Source organism: Nothoprocta perdicaria, unplaced genomic scaffold, assembly GCF_003342845.1.
Source record: "Nothoprocta perdicaria isolate Ctin4 unplaced genomic scaffold, notPer1 scaffold_67, whole genome shotgun sequence".
NCBI classification, from domain to species: Eukaryota; Metazoa; Chordata; class Aves; order Tinamiformes; family Tinamidae; genus Nothoprocta; species Nothoprocta perdicaria.
The window spans coordinates 3406099-3431094 of NW_020455943.1; the positions used below are offsets into that span (position 1 = coordinate 3406099).

Sequence of the window (24996 nt, forward strand, 5' to 3'; positions counted from 1 at the left end):
ACTGCCTAGGAAAGGCTGGGCAATGCTCACGTGCACCCATACCCACATGCAGAGCTCAGCTTAGCTCTTCCCAACTTTTTTTCCCCACACAGTCCTGTTAAACAGTATTTTAAAAAAACTGTTCAGGATAATTTCACTGTATTCTTAGATCTGTGTGGTGTTACTATCAATCAGATGCATTTCCTTGCTTGAGCAGCCTGCACTATCCCTCTAGTGATAACACATTAATTTTTGTCAAATTTCATCTAAAGAGTTGCCAGGACTGTTCCCACTCTGTTATGGACCTGCAGAAGATGAATGTACTTCTAATATTCTGGGCATCAAGACTTCCAGGTTTTCACTTTTGATTTTCTAAACACATGAATTTTAATCCTTTAAATCACAGCATATTGGTTGCTTCCCCTTCTATCATAAAAATGCATAAAACAGGGACTGACACACCAAATCAGCCCAAAAGATATCTTTTTTGACTAGTTATAAAGACCTTCCAGTGAGTAAGACTCCATAACTTCTTCAGAACTTCCACTGCAACGTCTAACAGTCCTTAAAATTAGAAGAATTGTTTTTCTTTTACTATCTAAGCCTTACCTTCAATACTTGGACCTTTCTGAGGAACTTCCCAAAAAGTTCTGAATATCCAGAGTTTTACTAAACACTGTCACATTGAGTTATATGGCTGCTTATTTCTAGTAGTATGAAATACTGAATTAAAAAGTGCACCAAGAAGGTCTCTGCACAATCACTTTTCCCATTCCTCATTTACAATGGAAGCCTTTATATACACAAATAACATTTACATTCTGTGTAGTATTAAACAATAGTACCAGCCTGTTACCATAGACAATATATAATCTTGAACTCAAAACATCAATTTCAGTGCATTACAGTGCTGAGAAAATAAATTTCTCTCTTGAGAGACACCAGTGTTAGTCTGTTCATCACCAGCCATCCACATCACTTTTAGCCACAGCAGTTTATTTTATGATCAGCCCCATCCTTACATGGTGCTAATTTATTTTGAAAATCAGTTCACAGATGAAGGATAGTGTCATGAAGAAAAACTCCTGAAAAACAGTAAAACCTCAGTGTCTGTGTGAACTCTAACAGAAAGGCAAGTTAGAAATACATAGTTTTTTAAAGACCATCATAATTTCCTTTAGTTCACTAAAGAAAACTGCAATTCATGACCATATTTGTTTCCAATCCAGAAAAGTAAATAAAACCTAATTGTTTGCCTTTGTTTTATGCATTCTCAACTACTGATTTTGTATGTTGCAAATGTTTTTAGGAGTTGCTTAGTAATAAATGTGGCAAGTCATGGAACATAAAATGCTTTAACAGGCTTTTCTTACAGATAGTCTGTATTTGGAGCACTCCTGTATCTCAAACCTTAGTGAGATGATACAGAAGAGAAAAAGTTTGATAAATGTTGAGACAGAAAGAATAATAATTGTTTTTCTCCCTTCTATTAATTCTTCTTTCCTGTGTATTGTGATAAATTCAGAGCCTCTTGACATGATGTATGTGATTTAGCTCACATAACTTTAAAACCTAGGGATTTAGGGATCCAAGGGAGCTACACAGGTTTTCCTAAGAGTCAGAGGGGTCAGACAGGCATCTGCAGCAGGCACGTCACCCCGTCCTGCCTTCTGCATCAACCACAGTGGGAGCTGAAACACCCACCTTAGATTATCATGTACCTAACTCACAGATAGTTAAAATGGAGCAAGTTCCATCTTCCTGTATCAGAGTCTGGATTTACCCGACTGCATGACCTAGATGCTCCCAGCCGACTCCAGGGTAGCTGGTGCCAGGGTAGCAGGGTGCCAGGAGCTGATTCCTGGCACTGAATCCAGTGCAGAAGCCTCTTCCTACAATTCAGTCTTCTGAGCTACATTTGGGGCTATTACTATCAATAGGAAATCTATCGATTTATCTCTGGTTTCTTCAGCTTTTAAAAGGAGAGAAGACACAGTGGTGGCCTTGCCCACACCTCTGCAGCTGAGGAGACATCACAGGTTTTGCCTGTATTGCAGCAGTGACAAGAAACCTCTGTGGAAGATCAAGGAGCAGAGACACATTGCCAAGGAAACAGTCTTTGCCCTGAAGAAATTATTCTTCCACTTCAGTGCAGCATCAGAAGTGGAGCTGAGGTTTCTGCTTCTTATTTGTTCCATAAGGCTCTCGGATGCTCAAAGAAAATGGAGAAGGTCAAGCATGAAGAGAAATCATTGTTGTTAGACTCTCCCCTGCACCAACATGTTAACAGTGTATCCGAACCTTGCTAGCCAAACTGAGCACCATCCATGGAATGCCATGTCAATACAAAACGTTAAACATTTTTTCCCCATGAACTTGATGTAAAAATCTCTCAAAACAGTGATTTTATTCATACAATCAGGAGTAAAGTTTCCACCATGCTCAATAATTTATCAGTTCCTTTTCCAAAACTGCTGTTATTTTGATGTAATATGTCTATGGATCTTTTACCACCAGCACAGATACTACACTTGGATCTATAAACAATAAATCTCAAAACACGGTTTTAATCCACAAACTGCCTGGGGTAAAACTACTGTCTCTCTGGATTGCTGCCTTGGTTTCCTAAAGCCGCCTAAGCTTTCCTAAATCTGTTTATAAAACAGTATTTCATGCTTGGATTACATTTGACAAGTGGTTATGCAAGAAGCTGAAGCCAATACATATGAAACAAATACATGATTTTGGAAATTTAAGTTTTTATAATTTCATTCGGGGGGAAAAAAAAAAAAAAAAAAAAAAAGGAAAATTGGTCCGCACAATCTTTCCTTCCTTCTGCAGAGCTAGCAAGGACTGTGGGGCTTCTTTGCTCTGTGGGGTCTGCTGTCAGGCTTTGCTTAGTTCTCAGAAAGACTTAACTGACCTAACTCTAAATCAGAACAACCTACAGTCCAGGGAATGAGAGAGAATTTAATCCACACTAGCACTCCCTCTGGATCAGGGATATACTATAAGAAAGCAAAAGGACCTCAGTTAATTACCTTCAATTAGTCACAAAATGGAGAGAACTTTGCAATTTGGAGTATGAATAACAAGTACTGACAATATCAGCTACCACTCAGTATTCCAAGGGAATTTCCCCAGTCTGTAGCTATATTTTTCATTAAGAGAAATGCCTGAAGAAATACCACTGAGCAAATGGTAACCCCTAAGCATTTGGCACAGCACTGCTGAAATAAGAGATCCTAGTCATGCTCAAGTACTTCATTCAATAGAGTCAGAACCCTTCCTTCAGCCCCCAAATTTTTAATGATATTTTCTATGTTTATGAATTTTTTAAAATTGGTTCTACACTTTGACAGCCTTAGTGACTTCCCAGCCTTGGGAATTTTCTGGATTTGTATCAATGAGATATCACTTGGCCTAGGATGCATGCATTACTTTGCATGAGGCTAAAAAAGCAAGCCTCATGCAAAGTAATGCATGCTTCAAACTATTAGCGTTTCATAATGTTTTTTTCTGGCACTTAGGTAAATCACTAAACTGTGTTACAACATCTGTGTATCATTCTGTCTTCATACTGCTTATATGACAATAAGCAAAGAATGTTATGAATTAAACTTTATTCTCAATTCCTGATTTTATATCATAATGTAAGAACAGATAATTTCCAGCACATCTTCCCTTTCTGCATTCTTTACAACACATGCCTTTTCACATTGTCTCCTAGTAATCCATATTTCATGCAGTGGATATGGAAAATCCATCACCGAGGAATAACAATAATCTTTTTACTTTATCCTCACACACAAAGCTATTGATATTCTGTCTCTATGGATTGTACTAAAGTGGAACACTTTTGCTTTGAGAGAACTCTAAGAACTGATAAACAGCAACATCATGTATTTTTTTTAAAAAAAAAAGCTTTTTAAAAAGTTATGATTATTTTTTAATTTTGTTCTGAAAATGGAAAACATAATTGTCTAAGAGTTTCCCTTTCAGCACGTATAAAAAATTAATGCATTTTGAAGATAAATATAAGGTTATTAAGGCTCCACAATAGGTTTATTTTTAGATGTTTTTCTTTTTATAAAAATATATTTTCAGCACAAGGTGTCTGACTATGGGAGGGCTACACAAGCTTCCCTACATACTAAGACCTTTAACTTCATCATCTGCAGAAGAAGAGGTAAAATGATTCTACTGCTTTCCTAAAGCAAAGAACGAGACAGCACTGAATGTAATCTGCATTCGTTAAAGGTCTCTCATTAGAGGTGAATATTGATAGTACACCATAGTGATATTTTTTCCTGCAGATCAATGTCAGAAATAAGTTAAATAAAAAAACAGAATTATTTGCATTAGCATCTTTATTCCATTTTTCTAATGAGCAACTACTTCTGTCCCTGCTTCCTGTACCACTTAGCCATGACATTTAACACTGCTAAAGGCGACTGACTGCTCAAGACATTTGCTGTCCTTCTCACTAGTATTGATCTCTTCGACACTGCCATATCTTGTTACATATTTTCACACTACACAGGGCCAAAGATCTGTTGACACAGCACATGCCTAGATTAACCTTGAAGGCTAATGGATGCTGTTCAGAAGTGTCAAGGATTCATTCATTATCTTAACTATAACAAGCTCTTCAGGTTTCGTATTGCTATCACAAGTGTAGAAACCATCTGCTTTTTAAAAATGTATCTCAAACAGTATTCAATATGTCCAAGGAAAGAGTATTTACCCGCATTTGAGCATATTAACCTACTCCTTATCTTTAGAGGAGAACGCACATCTCTCTCTAGCAATTGTGAATAATGCCATATACTGATTAAAAAGTTTTAAATTATGCAGATTCCAGCCTTCGGTTCTCAACATGTATTTTTGAATATACCACTTTGATAAAAAAAAAAAAAAAAAAAAGCAAAAAAGCAAACAAACAAAAAACCTCATAGCTATATATAATTTAAGGTTTGGATTTTTCTACTTGCATAATCAAGTGTGAAAAGTTGCACTTGGCATTAATGGGAAGCTTATGTGCTAAAGGAATAACATTTTCAAGACCATAACATTTGTGATGCAGCATTTCATAGATTAGACAAAAGAATCAGTCACCCTGATGCAGAAGAGCTACCAGTGCAAGCCATTAAGAGGTTATAGGGTCACCAAATCCCAAGAACCCATCAGCACTCAAACAGAACAAGTAACCACTGAAGTAGTCCCACTTCAGCACATACAAAAAGGTTAGACTGTCTTGAGGAAGGCTGCTTCTTTTTGTATGGGCTGAAAGGGACAGAAGAATTGCTCCTACCTACTCCCTCCTCACATGTGCCACTGAAGCTCCTTATGAGTTAATGTAGTTAATTATGCAGTCTCTCCTTTACAGCAAGTTTCAAGTATGTAAAGTGCCAACTCTTGGCAAAGCAAATTTCTCCACTTATGCCTAACAATGAGAGGATAAAGTTTGCTTGTCTTCTGAGACTACCAATAGGAATGTCAAAAAAAAACCCCACCAATTATGGTTTTAAGCATACTCACATTGTCAATCAGATACTTAAGTCATTTAGATGATTTTCCTTAGAAATCAAAGTGTGATATTGGAAGTGACTTAAAAGGCTAAGAGCTTGATCTCATGGGACTGCTAGTACTCAGCAAATTGGGAATTAGAGTGCACTAGCTATTCTGCACAACGCTCTCACATAAGTCTTCCAAATGCATATGAAATATGAAACACACAAAAAATTAGTGTACTGTCTAATCACATTCTCATACACAGGTTGAATTAACTGTCCTGTGTTAACAATCCCTGTGTCTTACTGGTTTTCTGGCTTAAGATACTAAATAGAGATACAATTTTTGAACATAAGGCATTAGGTTCCCTAAATAATAGAACTACTTCTGGTATTCTTACCTTGTACTATTGGCTTAATTTTGGTAGAAGCCAAAAGTGTCAATAGAATGAAAGCTGCTATTGAAGTCTCATCTGACCTCAGATCAGGTACTACCCGGCCCTACATTTCAAAGTCCCACCCTGGCATGTCCCCTAAAATAGGATGGTTTGATTAGAAAGAAAACATCTGAAGAATACAGTGACATTTTTTTGCTATTCATTCCTCTTATATCCAAATGTAATGAAGTATTCATGAGCAAAAGAAAATAAGGCCTTTTTTGCAGTTTTTAATTTGTCTTTTGGAGAAAGAAACAAAGTAAGCTTGCTGCTGAAATGGACTATTAATCATTTTGGCCCAAGGTCATCATCCCATTGTTTGGATAACTGATTTGTATGGGATGAGCATGATGAGAGGAGTCTAAAATACAGAGTCAGCATTAAAATATGAATCTGAACAAGAAGTCTTGCAACTTAGAAGTGTCTTGGAGTGAGCACAGTCGTCAAAGGAAAAAGGAGAAGAGTCAAATATTACCATTAAAAGGCATGAAATAACTTTTCTGGCAGTGGACTGACATTCATCACCATATTCCCTGAGGAGTGATTTGCTGCTCTCATTTGCCTTGCACTGCTCAAAGTGCACTCCGAAAAGCAACCCTTATTATAACTGTCTGTTATATCCAGGAAGTGAAAGGCCAAATTACTTACGGCTTTTTCATCGATTTATATCTGCAAGAGTACATTTAAAGCACTAATTTACCTAGAAACTAAACATTTTCCCTATCTCACTGCAGAAGACAATCTCTGCCTACATCTCAGGTGCATTGATCATGCAGTGCTTGTTTCCTGACATTCAAGTAACTCTAGATTCCCCATTAATGGGCAATGGACAGCCATGCAGTGTTTTTTAAAATCTGCCCAAAAACAATACTGGTTAAAAGTCAGAATGTTTAATCCCAAGCAAATTCCAAAAGAATAAAAATAAACATTTCAGTTTGGGGGGGGGGGGGGGAAGTAAATTTCCTACAGCAGGAAAAATAATTGAAAACAAGTAAGAATTCTTGTTTCACTAAGTGTCAAAATAAATGTGACCCTTTCAAGCCAAATTCTGAACTTCTCGCGTCAGGGTGGCTTTCAATTTCTCAGCTTTCTAGCTCTGTGTTTTTCAAATGCTTCCAGCAGGTAAATCTGGAAACTCTCACAGCTCGAAGCATGAATTCTCAAGAGTTTTGGGATTCTTGGTTGGTATCTTCAAATCTGAGACAGACCATACAGTGAAACATCTCAAAAGATATTGACTCTGAAAGTTTTAAGTTTCCTGGCTCCAGAGCAGTTCATCTGGTAGGTCTGTTTCAGGGCAACAGTGCCATGGATCTGTCAACCCAAAAGCAATTTCCATGGTAGAACCACTTAAAATTGTGGACTTAAAATTAGGGACATGGAGCTTCTAGAGAGGGTGCAGCAGAGGGCAACAAAGATGATGAAGGGACTGGAACATCTCTTGTATGAGACTGAGTTGGGCCTGTTTAGCTTGGAGAAGAGCAGGCTGAGAGGGGATATGATTAACATGTATAAGGTCATGAAGGAGGAAGGTAGGGAGGAAGGGGCCAAGCTCTTCTCAGTGGTGGCCAGTGACAGGAAAAGGGGCAATAGGTGCAAGCTGCAACACAGGAAATTCCATCTCCATGTGAGGAGGAACTTCTTTACTGTGAGGGTGACAGAGCCCTGGAACAGGCTGCCCAGGGAGGTTGTGGAGTCTCTTTCTCTGGAGATCTTCAAAACCCTCCTGGATGCCGCCATGTGCCACATGCTCTGGGTGTGCCTGCTGGAGCAGCGGGGTTGGACTAGATGACCTCTAGGGGTTCCAACCTTAACCATTCTGTGATTCTGTAATTCTGTGATTCTGTGATTCCGTGATTCTGTGACTCAGCAACACAGGGGAAAAGGTATCTTGGTGGACCAAATATCCTTCCAACAAAACTACATAGTTTGTTAAAAGTTGCTGAAGTAACTTTTTGAATGGGCCCCATGAAGAACATTTTGCTTTCAACATTTGCTCCAATGCTAACTCATCTCCTCATTCTAATCTTTGGTCTTGTTATTGAAAGAAGAACTTCTGGGCTTTTATTTATTTATTTATTTATTTATTTGAAATCATCCCAATTCCCACACTCTCTAGCACTGTTGACATTGTCAGCATTCACCTTCGCAATTTCATGTGTACAAGAACACCTCCTGAGATTTGACCAGATTGCCTGAAGTGTACTTTTTCTTCCTCCACATCAACTACTCTTCACTTGTTAATCATACAGTCAAAGCTCTCAAACAACTCCTTACATTTCATCTTGATTACTGCAGCTATATATTTTCTGGTTTCCATGACATTCATATTTCCACGAAACACATTAAAGAAGAAAATTGCCAAGACATGATGGCACTCATTTGAAATCAGAGCTCCTCCAGCAAGTGTCAAGTTCTTGTGCAAAAGGAGGGCTGCAACTTCTAGTTTATATAATCCAGAAGGGTACAGTAAGGACTAGAGGACAAAGGCAAAAATTCTTACAACTCAAATAGATATCTCATTATTTAAGTAAATTAAAGCAAGTTCAACAGTAGAGAGTGGAGTGCTACCTAGCCTTGGGTATCAATCAGTCTCATTGACTCTAGAAACTACTGGTCTTCCACAGTGGAGGACCATACCATATTCCTTTGAGGTGGTGGTAGGCCTCATACTTCTTTTTTGGAGGAAAAATGTGAACAAGTCCTGGATGGGATTGGATTGGATTATGCATACTGCAAAATAAGTTAGGAATTTTCTCTGAAATGAAGATGCCTTTTACAGACAGCACTATTAAAAACTTCCCTCCACGCAAAAAACTTTGCACTGGTGCCTCCTGTTTTTCGTAGATTTAGCTAACACAACTGATTACTGTCAAGAAAATGGACAAAAGTATATTGCTATGAACACATCAATGCATACTCATGCAAGTTCATTTTGCACATCTTTGTTCTTCCCATTTCATGTGTTAGTGATCCTAATAGCATACTATTTTCTGAAGTGTCTTTAAGGCACCTCGGATGGTATGTCCTGTAACCAAGATTTCTGGCTTCTGGGAACAACTGCAATACACACAATATACAAGTAACCATTTGGTGCTACCCTTCAAAAAAAAAAAAAAGTGTTTGTTCTCAGTGTTTGACTCATATAACATTATTATGAACCAAAGGGACCCGTAAGGGAGTGGAGCACCTGTTGGATGAGGAAAGACTAAGAGAGCTGGGCCTGTTTAGCATGCAGAAGAGAAGATTGAGAGGGGATCTGATGAATACATATAAGTACCTGAGGGGAGAATGTACAGAAGATGGAGCCAAACTCTTCTCAGTGGTGGCCAGTGACAGGATAAGGGGTAATGGGTATAAATTAAAACACAAGAAGTTCCATCTCCAAATGAGGAAGAACTTCTTTCCTGTGAAGGTAACAGAGCCATAGAACAGGCTGCCCAGGGAGGTTGTGAAGTCTCCTTCTTTGGAGATCTTCAAAACCTCTTGTGATGCCGCCCTGTGCCGCCCTGTGCCTCTTGGTGTCCCTGCTGGAGCAGAGTGGTTAGACTAGATGATCTCTAGGGGTCCCTTCCAATCTCAGCCATTTTGTTTGATTCTGTGATTCCACATCCAGCACTTGGCTACTGTTGGACGATTTTGTTGCATACAAATCTCTACATGTCAGGCCTGAAATTACATGTGTAACATCCCTGATTGCTCCTGACAGCCTCTGTCTAGGAAAAGCCCAGTATTAGAATAATAAATTTTAATCTTTTATTTTGATGCTATCAGCAGCCCTCAGATCTGAAAAAAGAAAAAGACCTTGAAATACAGAGCCATCCTTAGATTACAACATTTTTAAGATCTTGATTTTTATTAGATGTTAATATATCCTTCAGTGAACTCTATCATGGAATACACAGCTAGGAATAGTTCAAATTTCTTTAAGAATATAGTTGCATTCTCACTAAATCAGAAATCATTCCTGTGAGCTATGAAGTGATTTCTTAAATGCAATGGGCTTGTATCAGAGGATTAATCAGATTTTTGAATTAAGTAATACAGACAATATGATCTCATGATAATGATAACATTACAAAGTCTGAAAAAGTAGGCTAGGTAAAGCAAGACTGTAGGCTGCTTAAGGACCCATTATTTACACAAAGAACCCCAACACAGAAAAAAAAATCATAGTAGAAGTATCCTATCAGTAACTTTTCTATAGAAGCAGAAAAGGATCTACAAACTGATGTGATATGCATTAGAAAATAACTAAATTATTAGTATACAATATTTTGATGGAACATTTGAACAAATGCCAGTCAGTATTTTGTGCATGCACAGCTTAGTTATCCTTCTTTTTTCATGCTCAGAACTCAGTTCGCACAGTTAGTACATAAGCATGCTCTTCCTTGAGAGGAGCTTTGCTTGTAACAGCCATCTGATTCATGATGGCAAATGAAAACTAACATTTGTATGGAAAGTTGTAAAATTCCGTATTGGAAGAACTGGAATAAGCACTGGCCACTTCAATTTAATCCTGAATTTTAATTTTCTAAATAGAAAAAAGAGTTTAAATTTTAAAAAGTTTGAAAGTTCATGGATGTATATCTATTTATGTAAAGATTTCCAAGTGTAATCTTGAACTAGAGTCAGTATATGCTGCATTAACATGCTGTCTTATGAAAACTACCTTGTATTGTCCTGGTAGCAAATGATGACTTTATTAAGTGGTGTGGTATTACAGCACTAAATTTTGTGTGTAGTCTCTCTTCTCATCCGCATATTCCCAGTTTTCTATTCAAAGTGCTCATCTGTGAACTAATAGAGGATTGACTTTTTTTTTATAATATTAAATTAATCTATAGATGAATTAGAGATTAGATGAATACAGAGAAAGAATTAATTTCATATACTAAATTGCAATAGAGAAAAAGGAATTTGAAGTCAAGATCAGAATTTTTCAAGCTTTTAATTATGGCTTCCTGATGTATGCTTCCTTATAGCTTCATTATTTATGTTGAATAATTCACTGTATCTGCACAAACTCATACAAATAGAAGAAATGACCTTGAAATGCACATAACAGGGAAAAGTATAGTTAAATTACTTAACATGGGAGGTCATCTTACCTGCGAGACAGAGGACAAAACACAGTGCAACAAGATGACTGATTATGAGGCACATGGTTCTCTTCATGGTTATCTTCTATTCAGAGATTAGCTCAAAAGGAATTTTGCCTTGCAACGCCAGTTTTCAGAGAACCCCAAAACACCTGAGTAGAGAGAAGAAAAAGCAGTGAATAATCCTGATATAAGGTTGTATTTCACTGATACATTGAACTTGCTGCATTAACTCTCTAAAGTAAGACTTAATACTTTATACAGAATAGTCTTTTGAATAATACATGTTCTATCAAATCTGCTGGATCAAATTAATGAGCTCTCTTATTCAGAGTGCATGTTGTTTAAAGGCCTATAGAGCACTTGGATATTCCAATGATAATAAGGAATCTGGCAAAAGTTAATAGTGAACACTCTCTTCCTAAATGAAGAATGTGGTTTGGATTGAATCTAGATCATCTCTGTGAGAATGCTGCACAGTATTAGAAATATTAGAAAACTGTGTGGTTTACAGTAAATATAAGTAAATATAAAAGTGCAGGTTCTGTCATCCTTCATCTTAGTACATTATAGTCATTTCTAGGTCTGTGAGAAGTACTGAAGTACATGAATCTCCTTCAGAATTCATCTACTTTGTCCAGTTTATCATTCCTTTTAGACTTTTAGCGTACAATTCATGATCTCATGGAAAGTTACTATTAGTTTTCTTTTAGTTTTCTTTGGATTTTTCTGAGCATAATTTTTAAAGTTTTCTTTCTTTCCCATGCGAGAAATTCTGCCTGTATATACCCTGTCTATATATAAGCCACAGAAATACATAGCTTCTTTTGAATATTTTAAGAATTTAGATATCATTTTCCACAATACTTTTATTCTATAACATTTTCTGCTACTTTAAATCAGAATATTTTGACAGCTTATTCTTTCTTGCTGGTGGCTGTTTTCTCTGTCTTTAGGGCATTGAGTCATCATGTTTGCAGTGTGTAATTTTCATTTTTAACAGATGTATTGCCATGCTTGTATAAAATTATTCTTTACATCTATCACATCTTGTTCATTCTGCTTTTTTCTTCTTTTGACTGGCTCTGCTGCAACACAAGCACTATGACCTTCACACAAAGCAAGGTTTGCAACTTTTCAGCGATGGGCTGTTTTCATCTCTCAGCCACACACTGATGTTATCCACTCTTCTCATTTAGTGCATCCATTACTATTTCATTACACAAGTAAGCTCAACATACACTTGAATACCATTCAGTAAGATGCACCCTAGGACGTGTCTGCATGCTAATATGCCATTCTCCTTTCTTTGCAAGATGCAATCTTGATGTTACTCTGCTTCAGCTCCCAGTTCCAAGTACTCGTGACTCAGATAGCAGCTTTCACCTAGATTCTTGCTCTTTCCATGCTAAGAAGTGTTCTATTTTCCAAATTTAGACATTGTAGATCTTGTTTAAAAACTGGTCTGTTTCTCACTTCCAGCAGCAAGAAACATAGTGTTTTAAATTTCACAGCACCTTCATATACATACCTATCTCCACTAGTATTTGGGAGGTAAGTGCTATTTCAATTGACAGAAAGTCTCTGGTTCGAGTTTTGACCGGACAGGAGCATTGCACTGCATTAGTCTCATGTGTCCCCCTGAGGGGACTAGGAACATGCTTCAGCCATCAAGACCTTACAGTTTTTTCCCTTTTCCTCATCTCATTTTTCCTAATGCTTTACCGCCATTAAGGACTGTCTATGCTCTACTAAGCTCTCTCTTAGAATTTAGTCAGAATTTACAGATTTTACTCAGGCAGAAGGAGAAGCAGGCAGTGGAGTACCACTGGTGGCAACTCCTTCTCTTTGCATATACACCAACATTTCTGTTCAGTTCAGGAGGGTACTTATGCAGTCAATCACCCCCACTTACAGTTCAAATAATACAGAAGACTGAAAAAGGAGAGTCTTTGGATAAAACCAGACCAAAAGCCATGTTGAAAGAGAGCATCTAATGTGTTCCCAACTACTAATGGAGTGTTCAGCTCAAAGCACTAGACTACAACTGGTCTGAGATAAAGCCCTCACAACACACTATGTGACTTCTGGCTCCACAGCACCAAGGTTTTAATAACACAGTCACTGCCTCCTTCACCCACTTTTATCAGAAATCACTGGAAACACTCAGAGAAACGTAGGGTTGCTGCTTTCCCCATCTACAAGAATGCTTGCCTATGCAGAGTGCCAAGTAATGCTAAAAAGGCAAAAGCCTTTGTGTTCCTTTGAATATACCTCAAATAGTTAACTGAATTACTGAACTTTTAATAGAAGGCAGTTTCACGTGATCCTTTATTAAGCTTACAGCATGAAAGTCTTTTTGGCTTAGAAATTACCAGGGTTGTTGAACTTCATCCCTTACCCTTATTTTGGCAGACAACATCTTTAATGAGGAGGCAGCAATACTATTAGCTGCCATCACATGACAGTCATGATACTTGTATGAAAAGTGTTCAGTTGTAAAAGCTCTTATGTTGGCAACAAATGCATATACATATTGTAGCTGGATTTAGTTATCCAAGTGGAATAATTTACTAAACAAGCTTGCCCTCTTGCTTTTGTAGACATTACTTTTTTTTTTTTTTTCAAATTCTGGCATTATTTTTTGTTCTAACACACCATGAAAGATATTCACAACTCATTTTTAACTTAAATGACCAAGGTATGAACTGCTCTGTCTATATGGCTTCTCAAAAAGACAGGTAAGCAACATCAGCAACTCACTTCATATACATTTCCTGCAGCCAGGTCATGCCTATGAAGCTGATTATGTTATGTCTCTGCCTACCCCAGAACATTTATTTCAAAGTGACAAGTGTTAAACCGCATAGTTACTGTGAAATAATGCACCTAATTAAATAGCAATGAAACAGTAACTCTATTGGAACAATGGTAATTACACAGTAACTCATGATGATAATAACTGTGTTCAAATATACTGATAGATTAAACTGTTAAGAATAGATCTGTGTTTTCTCTCTGACACTACAGGCACTGGTAGTGTCAGTGTTGCAGACAGAAAATCCTTCTTTCCTCTCTTCTGTGGAATTCAGATTCAGTCCTGAAAAGTGTCTTTAATTCTTTGAAAATTCATTTCTGTTGGCTCAATCACACTGGTTCAAATTACAGTAAATAAAAATTTTGTCTGTAAATCACATGCCATAAACACCCCGCTTTATTCCAATAAACAATATCCATCCTGCCAGGATTATAATTCTTTTCTCACTTTGATTTCTTTCAGCTGACTAAGCTCTGCACACAGGGTACATCTAGCAATCTAGCGTGACTCATCTCAGTTTGGGGAAGAGAAGTGAGGCTGTTAGTTACACACTGCTTTGGCGAGCTTCAGCAGAACCACCTGCAATTAGAGCAGGCAGCACATGGCTTTCCTCATCCCCCCTTCCTCTGAAATGGGGCAGCTGGACACGATGCTACTGCCCAGCTGCTTAAGCAGGAGCTCGCGCTCGTTTGAGGCCGCAGCACTCCCACCAGGGCACCACTCATGCCGGGTGTCTATTGCCTTTTTATTTTCACCTTACAGCTCTTTCCCCTTTTTCCTCGCAGAGCAAGGACATTGTTGCTGAAGTAAAAATCACTCCCTAACAAAAGAACAGTCATTAGTCCAACTCACTTTGCTCCCCTGTAAAATCACAGCATAGCTGTGTGCCTACACTCATTTTAGACTACACAGTCTAGTTCAGCTCAGTCTGCTATCCTCTTTTTCTAACAACTGAGTATATAATTATAGCAAATGAGTAGGCGATTTTCAAAATATGTAATAATACAAGGAAGTGCTTAACTGCAACTGTGTCAAATTTAATTACTATCTAATGCTCATTAACACATTTATTTCCCTTTTGACTGTTCTGCTTCCCCAGTGAGCCGGTCACAACTGCAGGACCTTCATCCTGCTAGATACAAGACAACTGCTCTTGTTGAGCTGTCTGGAGTGCAACCATCCCAAAGGAGGTGTGCAGAAACTGGGACATTGGCTGCTGAGCAGAAAATACGTTCAATTTTTAACACAGGGACCTCCCAGAGCTATTTTTGGAGGCTTGCAGTGTCTCATAAGGCTTCGTTATGATGAGAAGCATTCCTTGGACCACAGTGAAGACCTGTCTCTATATTGCCAAAATGTAATGATTCATTAATCTCTCAAAAAAAGTGCTTTAGGAAAAAGCCTACATTTTCTTCTGTATTCTTGTTCAGGTCTGCCTTGGGTGCTTTGGATGTAAAAATAAAGGAGAAAAAGACACGTTTTTTAGAGCGATGAAAGTAGTCAGTTTTTACATCAATTCCCTAATAAATATAAATATGTAGATATTTACCAATCTGCCAGGATATGTCAGAATTGAGATAAAAAGTAAAATAAAAAACAGCAGGTAAACGAAGGCAGTGAAATAAAGAAATTCAAATAAAGTACCTAAACTACTATATTTGAAATCAAGTAGAGGTGGATGAGGAACAGACAAAGGACCAGCACAGCAGGAGATGCCTACTGTGTAAACTGCAGCGACAGCGAAAAATGTTGAAGAGGGGAAGATTTCTGCAATGGAGGCAGAAAAAGAGGCAAATACAGATGCATGAGAATGGGGACTTGGCACTAGCCACGGTGAGAGACCAAGGGAGTAAAGGAATATGTGTGATATGGATGGGGAAGATTATTTTAATCTGTTGTATTTTGATCAACTAGACTAGCACGAAGTAATGAATTTGGTTATGAAAGCAGCGAATCATGTTGCAGTTGTGTAAGAGAACTAACAACAGATACATCTAGACTGCAAGACAGTTTAAGAAGGTCATCATGTTGCCTGTCAGTAAGCCTGAGCTTTTACCATAACAAGCTCTTCCCTGAATGTCCCATCCTGTGACTTTCAGGATGGGAGCTGCTTGACAGCTACGTCTGCCCTTGGTATCTGCTCAGGGCTCCCTCTTAGGAACTCCCAGTGCAGAAATGCTAGCATGAGGGGAAAGGGAAGTGTTTACAAGTTCTGCTTTCATGAATTTTGCTGAGAGGTAAATAGAGTTTCTTGTGATGATCCTCACTTCCTGCTATATGATTACAATTATGCATATTGAAGCTTTAGAGATTCCATCCAGATCAGTCTACAAATAGATTAAATAATCTTGAGGAAATCTCTGGTACTCCATCCTTTTCTGAACCATGAATGCATATAATTGCAATAAATCACCAGTAAATTAACACAGTGGCAAGTTATAATCAAAGCTTCTTAGGAGCAACACTTTGCTTCAACCTAATCAGTGTTTTGTATCTGTTTTTATTTCAGGCTCTTTTGGTGATTTTAGTAAGCATATAATCGCTTGTTTTCTTGTTTTTTCTTAGAAGAGTTTACATTTCTCACTATTATAACTAGCTCAGTTATTAAAAACAATTTTTGTTTTTCAAAATTTAATTTTGAAATCAACCAACAAGCTTCCTATTTTATACTAGATTCAATCATAAGAAAGAGGACTGTTTCTTACTCAAAAAAATCTGATTTTTCAGTCATCATCCACAATCCTTTGATTTATTTCTGAAACTGAATACTTTAGCCATCCATGTTTACTAGCATTTTCTATTTTCAGGAAAGTCAGGACAGTTAAGTTCTTTGGTGCTATATTGATTCATCTTTTCTGGAATTGTAAGTAAATTTTGTAAATACCCTTCTAAGTCAGCCCTCCAGTAATATCAAAAATTTTAGATGGTCACTAATATATTTTACAGTACAAAAGTGGGCTTGACTCCATTCACAAAAACTTGTAGGAACTATTCTCTATTACCTTTTGACCAACTTTGTATTTTTTTTCTTATAGTCTTCTTTTTTGCCACCTTTGTCCAAGTAGAAATGCAAGTTAAAATTTCTTCAGTCAGGTGCTCAGTAGGCATATTTTTGCTTGCCTTGGTTGAGCAAAAAAGGAAAGTTATGGAACCTCTTTGCTTGTTACTACATTATACTTTCCATTTTTTTCTTTATTTTTCATCATTTTATTTCCACCTTTCTGTTATTTTGTCCTCTCAAATATTTCTGGCACCTAATGAGATATCTTATTTTTCTTATTTGCATTCAAAAACTCATTATGAATCTACATTCGTTGTTTTCCCTAGTACAGTTTTACAGTAGTTAGATGTATCTTACCTTTGCAGGTAATGAACAACTCTGCAACAAAGGGCCATTTAATGTTGCTATTATAAATCTTTATTTTCCTCTTAGGAAGACTAGGTATTTCCTAATTTTCAGTAGAACCAATAGTTCAGCTTTATTATTAGTTCTCAATATAGACTCGTTATTTTTGTTGAGTCACTGAGCTCATTTGAAATACCTTCAGATAACCAAGTGTTGCTTAGAGCTCTTCATCATGGTGTCAGTAGCAAAGGGTCGGGCAGCCAGTCTTCCAAGTCCTTGTCACACGTTTTGCTCTATCAGCAACTGGCTGCTCTTTCTTCTTGAGTAATAAAGAAGAAAAAGATCACCCACTGCCGCTATAATTCACAGCCATTGCTCACACTTGTCTGAAAACGTGCTGCAAGGGCTATGCCACCTAACGATGGCCTGGTAAAGCAAAAAAACACCAGTAAACAAAAGTCAATAAACCTCCTGTCAAACACAGAACCACACCATTCCTACACTTTCAAGTTGCTTTCATTGGCATCTCTCCCTTTTCAGCATTCAAGGTCTATTTAGTGTAATTTGAATCCAAAATAAGCAAACATTTTCAAGGTCCTAAATACATCATGACTTTTTTACCCAGAAATGATCACTTAAGAAAAAATCTGTTAAACGTAAGTAAAAATAAATCAATTATTAATATTTCTATTATCTATTCTATTTCTATTATCTATTTCTGTTATCTACTATCTTTCTAATTATAGCTTTCATACCACAGAGAAGTTTTTTTTTGTTACTGTAGCCATTAATTTTCAAGTGAAAATGAACTTATTTTCTCCAGTGAATTTTGTTCTCATTTGGAGGTTTTATTCTGTTGAAGTTTAAAATAGAAAAGTTATGCTGGTTGTTTTGACTACTCAGAACCTCAAAGGTAAATCTTAAATATACTAGAACCAATTCTAAGAAAACTTATTTTTTGATGTTTAAACAGAAATGCATATGAGATTATACAAAACCTTTACACTGCTGGGTTTTTTTTATCTCTATGTAATATTTTATTGAATTTAGTAGTATCTTGCTTCTCGTCACTAAAATGAAGATGTGGAAACAAATCACATATGTTCCATAAGTCCATAACAGATGTATTCATATCCATAAAAAGTTTATTCATATAATCTGCAACTCAGGATACCCTATAACATATTTTCTTCTCTAGAGCTAAAGACAAACTCTGTGAGGAATTTGGTCTTCACGCTGCATGTTTCCTAGCAACTCTCTTTAAATCAGAGTGCCTTTTATTTACATCAATCACTAGCAACTGTTGAGAATGCTTAAAAACATCGCTTTTATTCTGTGAATAAACGATTCGAATTAGATTAGCAAGCAGCTGCAAACAGAAGAAAAAAAAAAGGAAAAACAATTTAGTATTTACTAGAATTTGCTAGTAGATTTTAGAATAAAGTTATTTGTGCTCTTTGGTTTTAAGATTATACATTTCAGAACTTGCGATATCTGCAGTTATTTTTTCTAGGTTTGAACTGCATGCATCACTCCAAATACTCTTCATCTCAGCGTAATGGAACTAAAGATGTTGTATGTTTTAAAATCTACTGTTCAAGTATACTTAATTATGAGACAAACTTTGTTGCATTCTGAACATTTTAAAAGATAAATGATTGTCATTTATCTGTAACATTTTTTTCCTGTTGCCTTCAGAATCATACAGTTTTTGAAAAGTTTCCATTTTGTCATCTGCAAATTATGATTTGAAACTTTTCATAAATATATTCTTCAACTGCACTATAAACTCAGAGGCATGTAAAAGAGACAAAAATATCTCTTGATGCTTAGTAAACGAGGGGAAATGCGCTCATGTGCATCATTTGAACCACCTTTGGATAACTTCCAAACTTAATACCGCTATACCTGAGAGACATCAGAAATCAGATTTTTCCCATGTTAATAGGAAAAAAAATACTAATTTCATGATTGCACTTAAATAAAACCTTTTCAAAAGCTTTTCAAAAACTAAAATAAAAATCTTACTCAGAAAAAAACCCTCAAACTTTCTACATACTTTTATAGATAACTGATCAGATAATTACCTCGACAGCTGTTTGCCCATATGGTCTTTAGAACCATATGTTACAGAGCACCGCAAATGGAAGTTTTACTGTAGTAGCAACTATCCACTTGCTCTAACTACCACTTGAAACTCTAAATTACTCCCATTCCCTCTTTAAAATAATTAAGTAATTGTACAAAAAGTAAAAGTTGTTCTCTTTTCAATGGTTTCCGCTACAGAGTCAGCAGAAGAAATTACCTGGACATCTGGAGATGTTGTCAGGTATCTACCACATAGAACAGTGGGCATCTTGATTCTGTGACACCCAAATGGTAAAACCATAGTGATACTATATATACAATGATGAGTATGACTCCAGATATTTTATGTGCTCACACACAACAGAAACATGTACAGACATTAAAAATAAATTAAGCTATCAAAAACTTGAGTATGTCCTTGATTTTTGAGACTATATATATTATTATATCTTTAATTAAAATAGCATATGCCATGTCTGTTCTTGAAGTGTGGATGTTTCCACATAGTCTACTAAGAGTACCCAACATGTAGTGAATGCAACAGCGTGATCTCTGTACCAATGAGTTGGAGCGTATTTAGTGCATAAAACAGAGCTGCAAAGAGCTAAAAATCACAGTAGAACGTGTGAACTAAATGTTTTTAGAAATGTAATCTGCTCAATTACTGACTTTTTTTTCCCCTCCCAGAATAACAAGGGTGCACATCTCCTATCCAAAGCTACATTCTATTCAGAAAAATAGAGCTGGGAATTTCTTATTGTTCATCTGCATTAGTATGTTAGCATGAAAGAAGACTGAGTACTGAAGTAAATCTCCTGCTCTTCTCTATTGAAGCATTTTTGCTATACATTCTTACATGGCTTTCAAGTACAAAAGCTGTCTTTGTTTCACATTAAGCTGAATGGGAAGATGCATCCAGAAGCGCACCTAATGTGTTCCAGCTGCTGATGGGTATTCAGTCCAAAGGAGAAGGCTAGGATTCACTCAGCATCACATATTTTGCTTTACTAGTCTGTTCCCACTGAGTAACATTTGCTAGCTAAAACACCTTCAGCAAAGCAGATTTAAAAATTCTGAACAACCTAGAATTGTGGAAAATTGGGTTAGAAAGGATCTTGGAAAATCATCTAGTTCTATTACTTAACCTTATTAACTTAAGTCTCAGTTCAATGCATGAAGGAACCTTCTTCACCTTTGTAATACCTAACTTCCAAGAGTCAAACAAATATTTGCTGCTTGCAAGACATTCAAAATACCATCCTAAAACAGGACTTGGTAGAATTACAGGCAATTGAAAGCAAGTTCTTAAAAAGAGAAGAACAGAGAATTTTAATTATCCATATGTTACCACCTCTATAAATACTACCAGTCATTTTTTTGAGATGCTGAAAAGTATGACTGATGAGAGTATACTACTGTCCATGACAGCAGTGTGGAAAGCATTTAGCCCCACTTTATACAAGTACTTTCATGGCTTCAATATCTGCAAAATCCTTGTTTTTATTTCTAAAATACCTTATAAATTCTCCGTATATCAAGTTTTCCACTACAAATGTTATGAGAGCTTTATCAAGGTTGAGCTTTTCAAATTTGTCATTTTCCACAAAAAGTGAGCATCAACAGTCTCCAACACTCACATATGTCAGAAACTCCCCCAAGGTTATGGCACTGATCCAAAAATTATGAGATCAGAAAAAACCAGCAGATCTGCCTTTCCTTCTTTGAACTCCTCTGCCCAGACCTAATATTTGCAGCAGAGCTACAGTGCTGTCAGCTTTCTCTAGAAGTGCACAGCAAGATGACACTGGCTCCTGCTGCAAGAGCTGAATCTCCCTGAGGAGAGGTAAAGCCAACTTCATCCCCAAACCAGAATTAGTTGTCAAGTAGATGTGCACCCTTCAGTCCAGCACACAAGAAGACAGAGCCTGCAGCTTGTGACTACAGTACCGTACTTGTCTCCCCATCAAACCTGACCTCCAAAACACCATGTTTGCCTCGAGGTCCTACCAACCATCTCAGCTTTCCCTGCAAGAAGGAGCCTCCTTGTCCCAGAGCAGCCACTGCCAGGCCCATGAGCAGAAGATGAAAATAGATTTTTTTTTTTTTTTTTAAGGAAGAGAAAGAAAGGGAGGGTATCCACAAGAAACTGAGTTCCTTTATCACGTCACACCTTCCTGTGAAAAAGCTTTCCAGAGCAGAGGCTGGATCAGATGCTCAAATATTCAGTTCCAGCAAGTGGGGAGTTACTGGATATTCTCAGTGTCTATTGGAGGGATCCACATGGTACATATGGATCTGCATGTACATGCATTTTCACACTGATCGGCCAGAGAGGGCAGAAGGACAAGGCTGTTGGAGCTGTGTTTTCTCTCTGCATTGATCTGTGGCCAGCCATAGACATTTGCAGGTTTCGCTTCACGAGAGTGCCATTCAGACCTGAAAGCGAGCTGTGCGAGGAGCTTATCTTTGTAGCAAAAGTACTTCTATAAAAATATGTACTTGCATACATAGTGCAAAAGTAAAAATATTATAAAAAGTATGAATAATCAGATTAAGGAATGAATCAAACATTTAGTATCACATCTAAGCAACAAATACATCTACAGGGCCAAAAGAAAGAAATATATGGTTTTATAGACACAGACCACTCTGCTTTGCTTTTTATTCTAAAACATCAAGGGAAAATAGCTAAATAAAAAAGCCAAACAGATATATCAGAGCCAAAGGACTGATCTACAGAAGTGTCTGCAAATATTTAAGTATAAGATGAACACATACTGCAAAATCACAGGAGGCATTCATCAGTTTTCAGGATTCAAGCCTAGAAAACTGCATTTTAGAGATCTTGATCCAAGTTTCATATTGCTATGACAAAAAAAATGTATTTTGATATGTAGATAAATATAGATTAGGCAAGTCAGACACCAAAAAAAGGAGGGAAGACATTTCTTTTCTTCACATGTCAGAGTTCCATTGTTAAGAAATTTCTTTCCAATAGGCAATTTTAAGCACTTAAGGATATTTTGGGTGATTAGTGCTCTGTTGAATGTATTATATGAGTGCATTCTTTCACAGACGCTTTTTTTCACATGCCAAGAAATCAAAACAACCTTGTCATGTATCAGATGTTGATTGCAAAGTAACCCCATAGCAACAACTCCAATTTCTTCTGAGCAATAAAAAGAGTCACTGTAAACTCCATTAAAAAACTACCAAGAGTTCTTGCACACATAGTCTGTATTTACTATATTTCTGATGAAGACTTAGAAGAAGCTAAATTAAGGAAAACATATTTTATGATGAAGGTCTTTTCTGTTTAAGAGCTCCTTACAAAATGGGAATAATGAAAATGATAATGCAGCATGTCTGGCAGAGATAATCCTTTCAGAACATGCATGTTATTTTTGCAAGATTTACTCTCTCATTGCATCTTTAATTTGAAAGGGTATGAGATAATCCATATGGTATGTCATGGTTAATGTGTTTACTAAGCCTGTTTTTCAGCATTAAATAGAGTTCTAGATTCATGATGCTCATGGCCTTTACTTACTTAAATTTTGTGAAAAATGTAGTGAAATTTTAGTATTTGCTTCTATTATGTTCATACTTTGTTCATACTTGCTCATGGTGTGGCCAACCAGCGTTGTTTCTAAATAGCTGATTTAGTTATTTAGCTCAACTTTGGGATAAGAATATATAATATATATATTTTTTTTCAATTATTTTAGATTGGGGGTGTGAAGAGTACTCAATAAATGAAGGTGGTCATTTAAATTGCCAAAGCTAATCAGCTGTACTGTTAAATAGTCACACAAGAGTAATAGTTCTCATTATTGATTTCTTGGCCCAAATATTGAAGTATAGTATATTCTAGATGTAAAGAAAGGGAAAAACAAAGCACCACCTGCAGGCATTGTTCTATTCAGTATAGCCCACTGCTAAAAAAAAAGGTAATAGCTTTTAGCATATCAGTAAAGCAACGAGTATGGTAAGTGACACAGTAGTGCATCTATAGATTAATAGTATCCAATTATTAACTTTTAAGTTATTTACAAATAATTTAATTTATAAACTTCTATGGATACTCTCTTCAGTGCTTCTCTTTGTCTTTACCTCCCTCATTTCTCAAAGTGTTCAAGTTTTCTGAAATGTCTCAAATATTCAGTCAAGCTAATTTAACAGGAGAGGCATGCAAAGTACCCTTCACATTCAATTTATCTCAGAAAATTAGATAAAATTACCTCCCTGATGTAAAAATGAAATTAGAATAGATTAACAGACAAAACGCTACTTACAGCAAGCAAAATCAGAAAATGCAATAACCTCATTACCTTCACTGGTATCCTTGTGTTTTTATACTGACAAATATAAAATGAGAAAGTAGCCTAGAATGCCTTCTTGGTACCAATAAAAAGGCAATGTGGAAGAGACTACCGTTTACAATTACCAAAACTAGCCGCTTAATACATTCTGTGTCCTGCTAATGCATTTGTTAAGTAAATCATCATGGTAACATAAATTTGGTCATTTTATTTCTCAATGTGTTACAATAATTAACTTTTAAAGTATACAGCACTGGTATCACAGCATTAATTATGCTGTCTGAAAAAATCTGAGAACTTTGGAGGTCTCCTTTATTTGATGATAAAATTTTCTAATTGACATGACAGCCAGTAAATACAATATGAAAAAAATCTTCTAAACATAGGCTATGCATACTCTTCTTTGCCTGCAGAACATCCGAAATAAACTATTAAACTCACGAAGTCTTTTGCAAGAAAGGCTTACATATCAGCTTGTTCTTCTCATTGACAGGATCACAGAAGCATTTTTGTTTTAATAGCATCTGTCCTAATGGAGTAACTGAAAAATTCTCTTATAAAATACTAAAATTGGATAAATCATGACCTTCAGTATGGCTCGTTATCTTTACAGAGAGATGTCATCATATATTACTCTTTCAGATTCAGTGGTTTATTCTAATGGTGCCACCTGGGTTTTATTTTTTTAAACAGTAATCAGAGAAATGGATAGGCAATATTGAAGAGGTAAAATTTCATTTTTTGTGACCTCTCACAAGGATCTAGTGCCAAAACTGCACACTATTAGTCGGATTCCTTAACAACTTTTTGCTGCTTAAGAGAGAGATAGCCTACAGTCCCTGGTCAGTTAGTATGGAGAATACTGAAGGCAGCAGTTCTGGGTCTCTATTATCTTCTGAAATAAAAATGCCTCATCATAGGACACATAATAATAATTGACAGCTCTTAGCACTAAATTAACTAAGGGTGAAGCAACATATTTGCAAATCAAAGCTAGACAAACAAGTTAGCATCAAAATCGAAATTAAAGTATGAAATCATTTAACACTTCACATTAGTATATAAGTAGGCATTAGTATATAAGTAGATTTTTAAAAATCTAAAAATTATCTGGAAATGATTATATGCTAAGTTATGAAACAAACTGATGAATTTGAATAAAATCAACGGAATCTAGACCTTGAAGATGATTCTACATGGTTATTTAGTGCCTAAACCACAAACTTGTTGTTAGTGATTTTGCAGATTTCGATTCATTTTTCATTTTATATGGTACAGAATCTGTTGCTCCTCCTAATTCTCAACAGACGCACGACAGATCTTAAAAGAATACACAAGTTCATGTCTAACAGCTCTTGCAAACGTCTTTCAATTCAAGAATGTATTTT

General features: G+C 36.5%; 1 protein-coding gene across 1 annotated transcript in view; it reads right to left on the reverse strand.

The window, feature by feature from the left end:
- The window catches only part of CNTN1 (contactin 1), a 202102-nt gene that overhangs the window by 73066 nt on the left and 104040 nt on the right, over positions 1 to 24996 (reverse strand). The window contains exon 3 of the mRNA XM_026050261.1: positions 11044 to 11186. Coding sequence (XP_025906046.1) covers positions 11044 to 11110 — 67 coding nt within the window. The 5' untranslated portion in view covers positions 11111 to 11186. The remainder of the gene's footprint in view (positions 1 to 11043; positions 11187 to 24996) is intronic.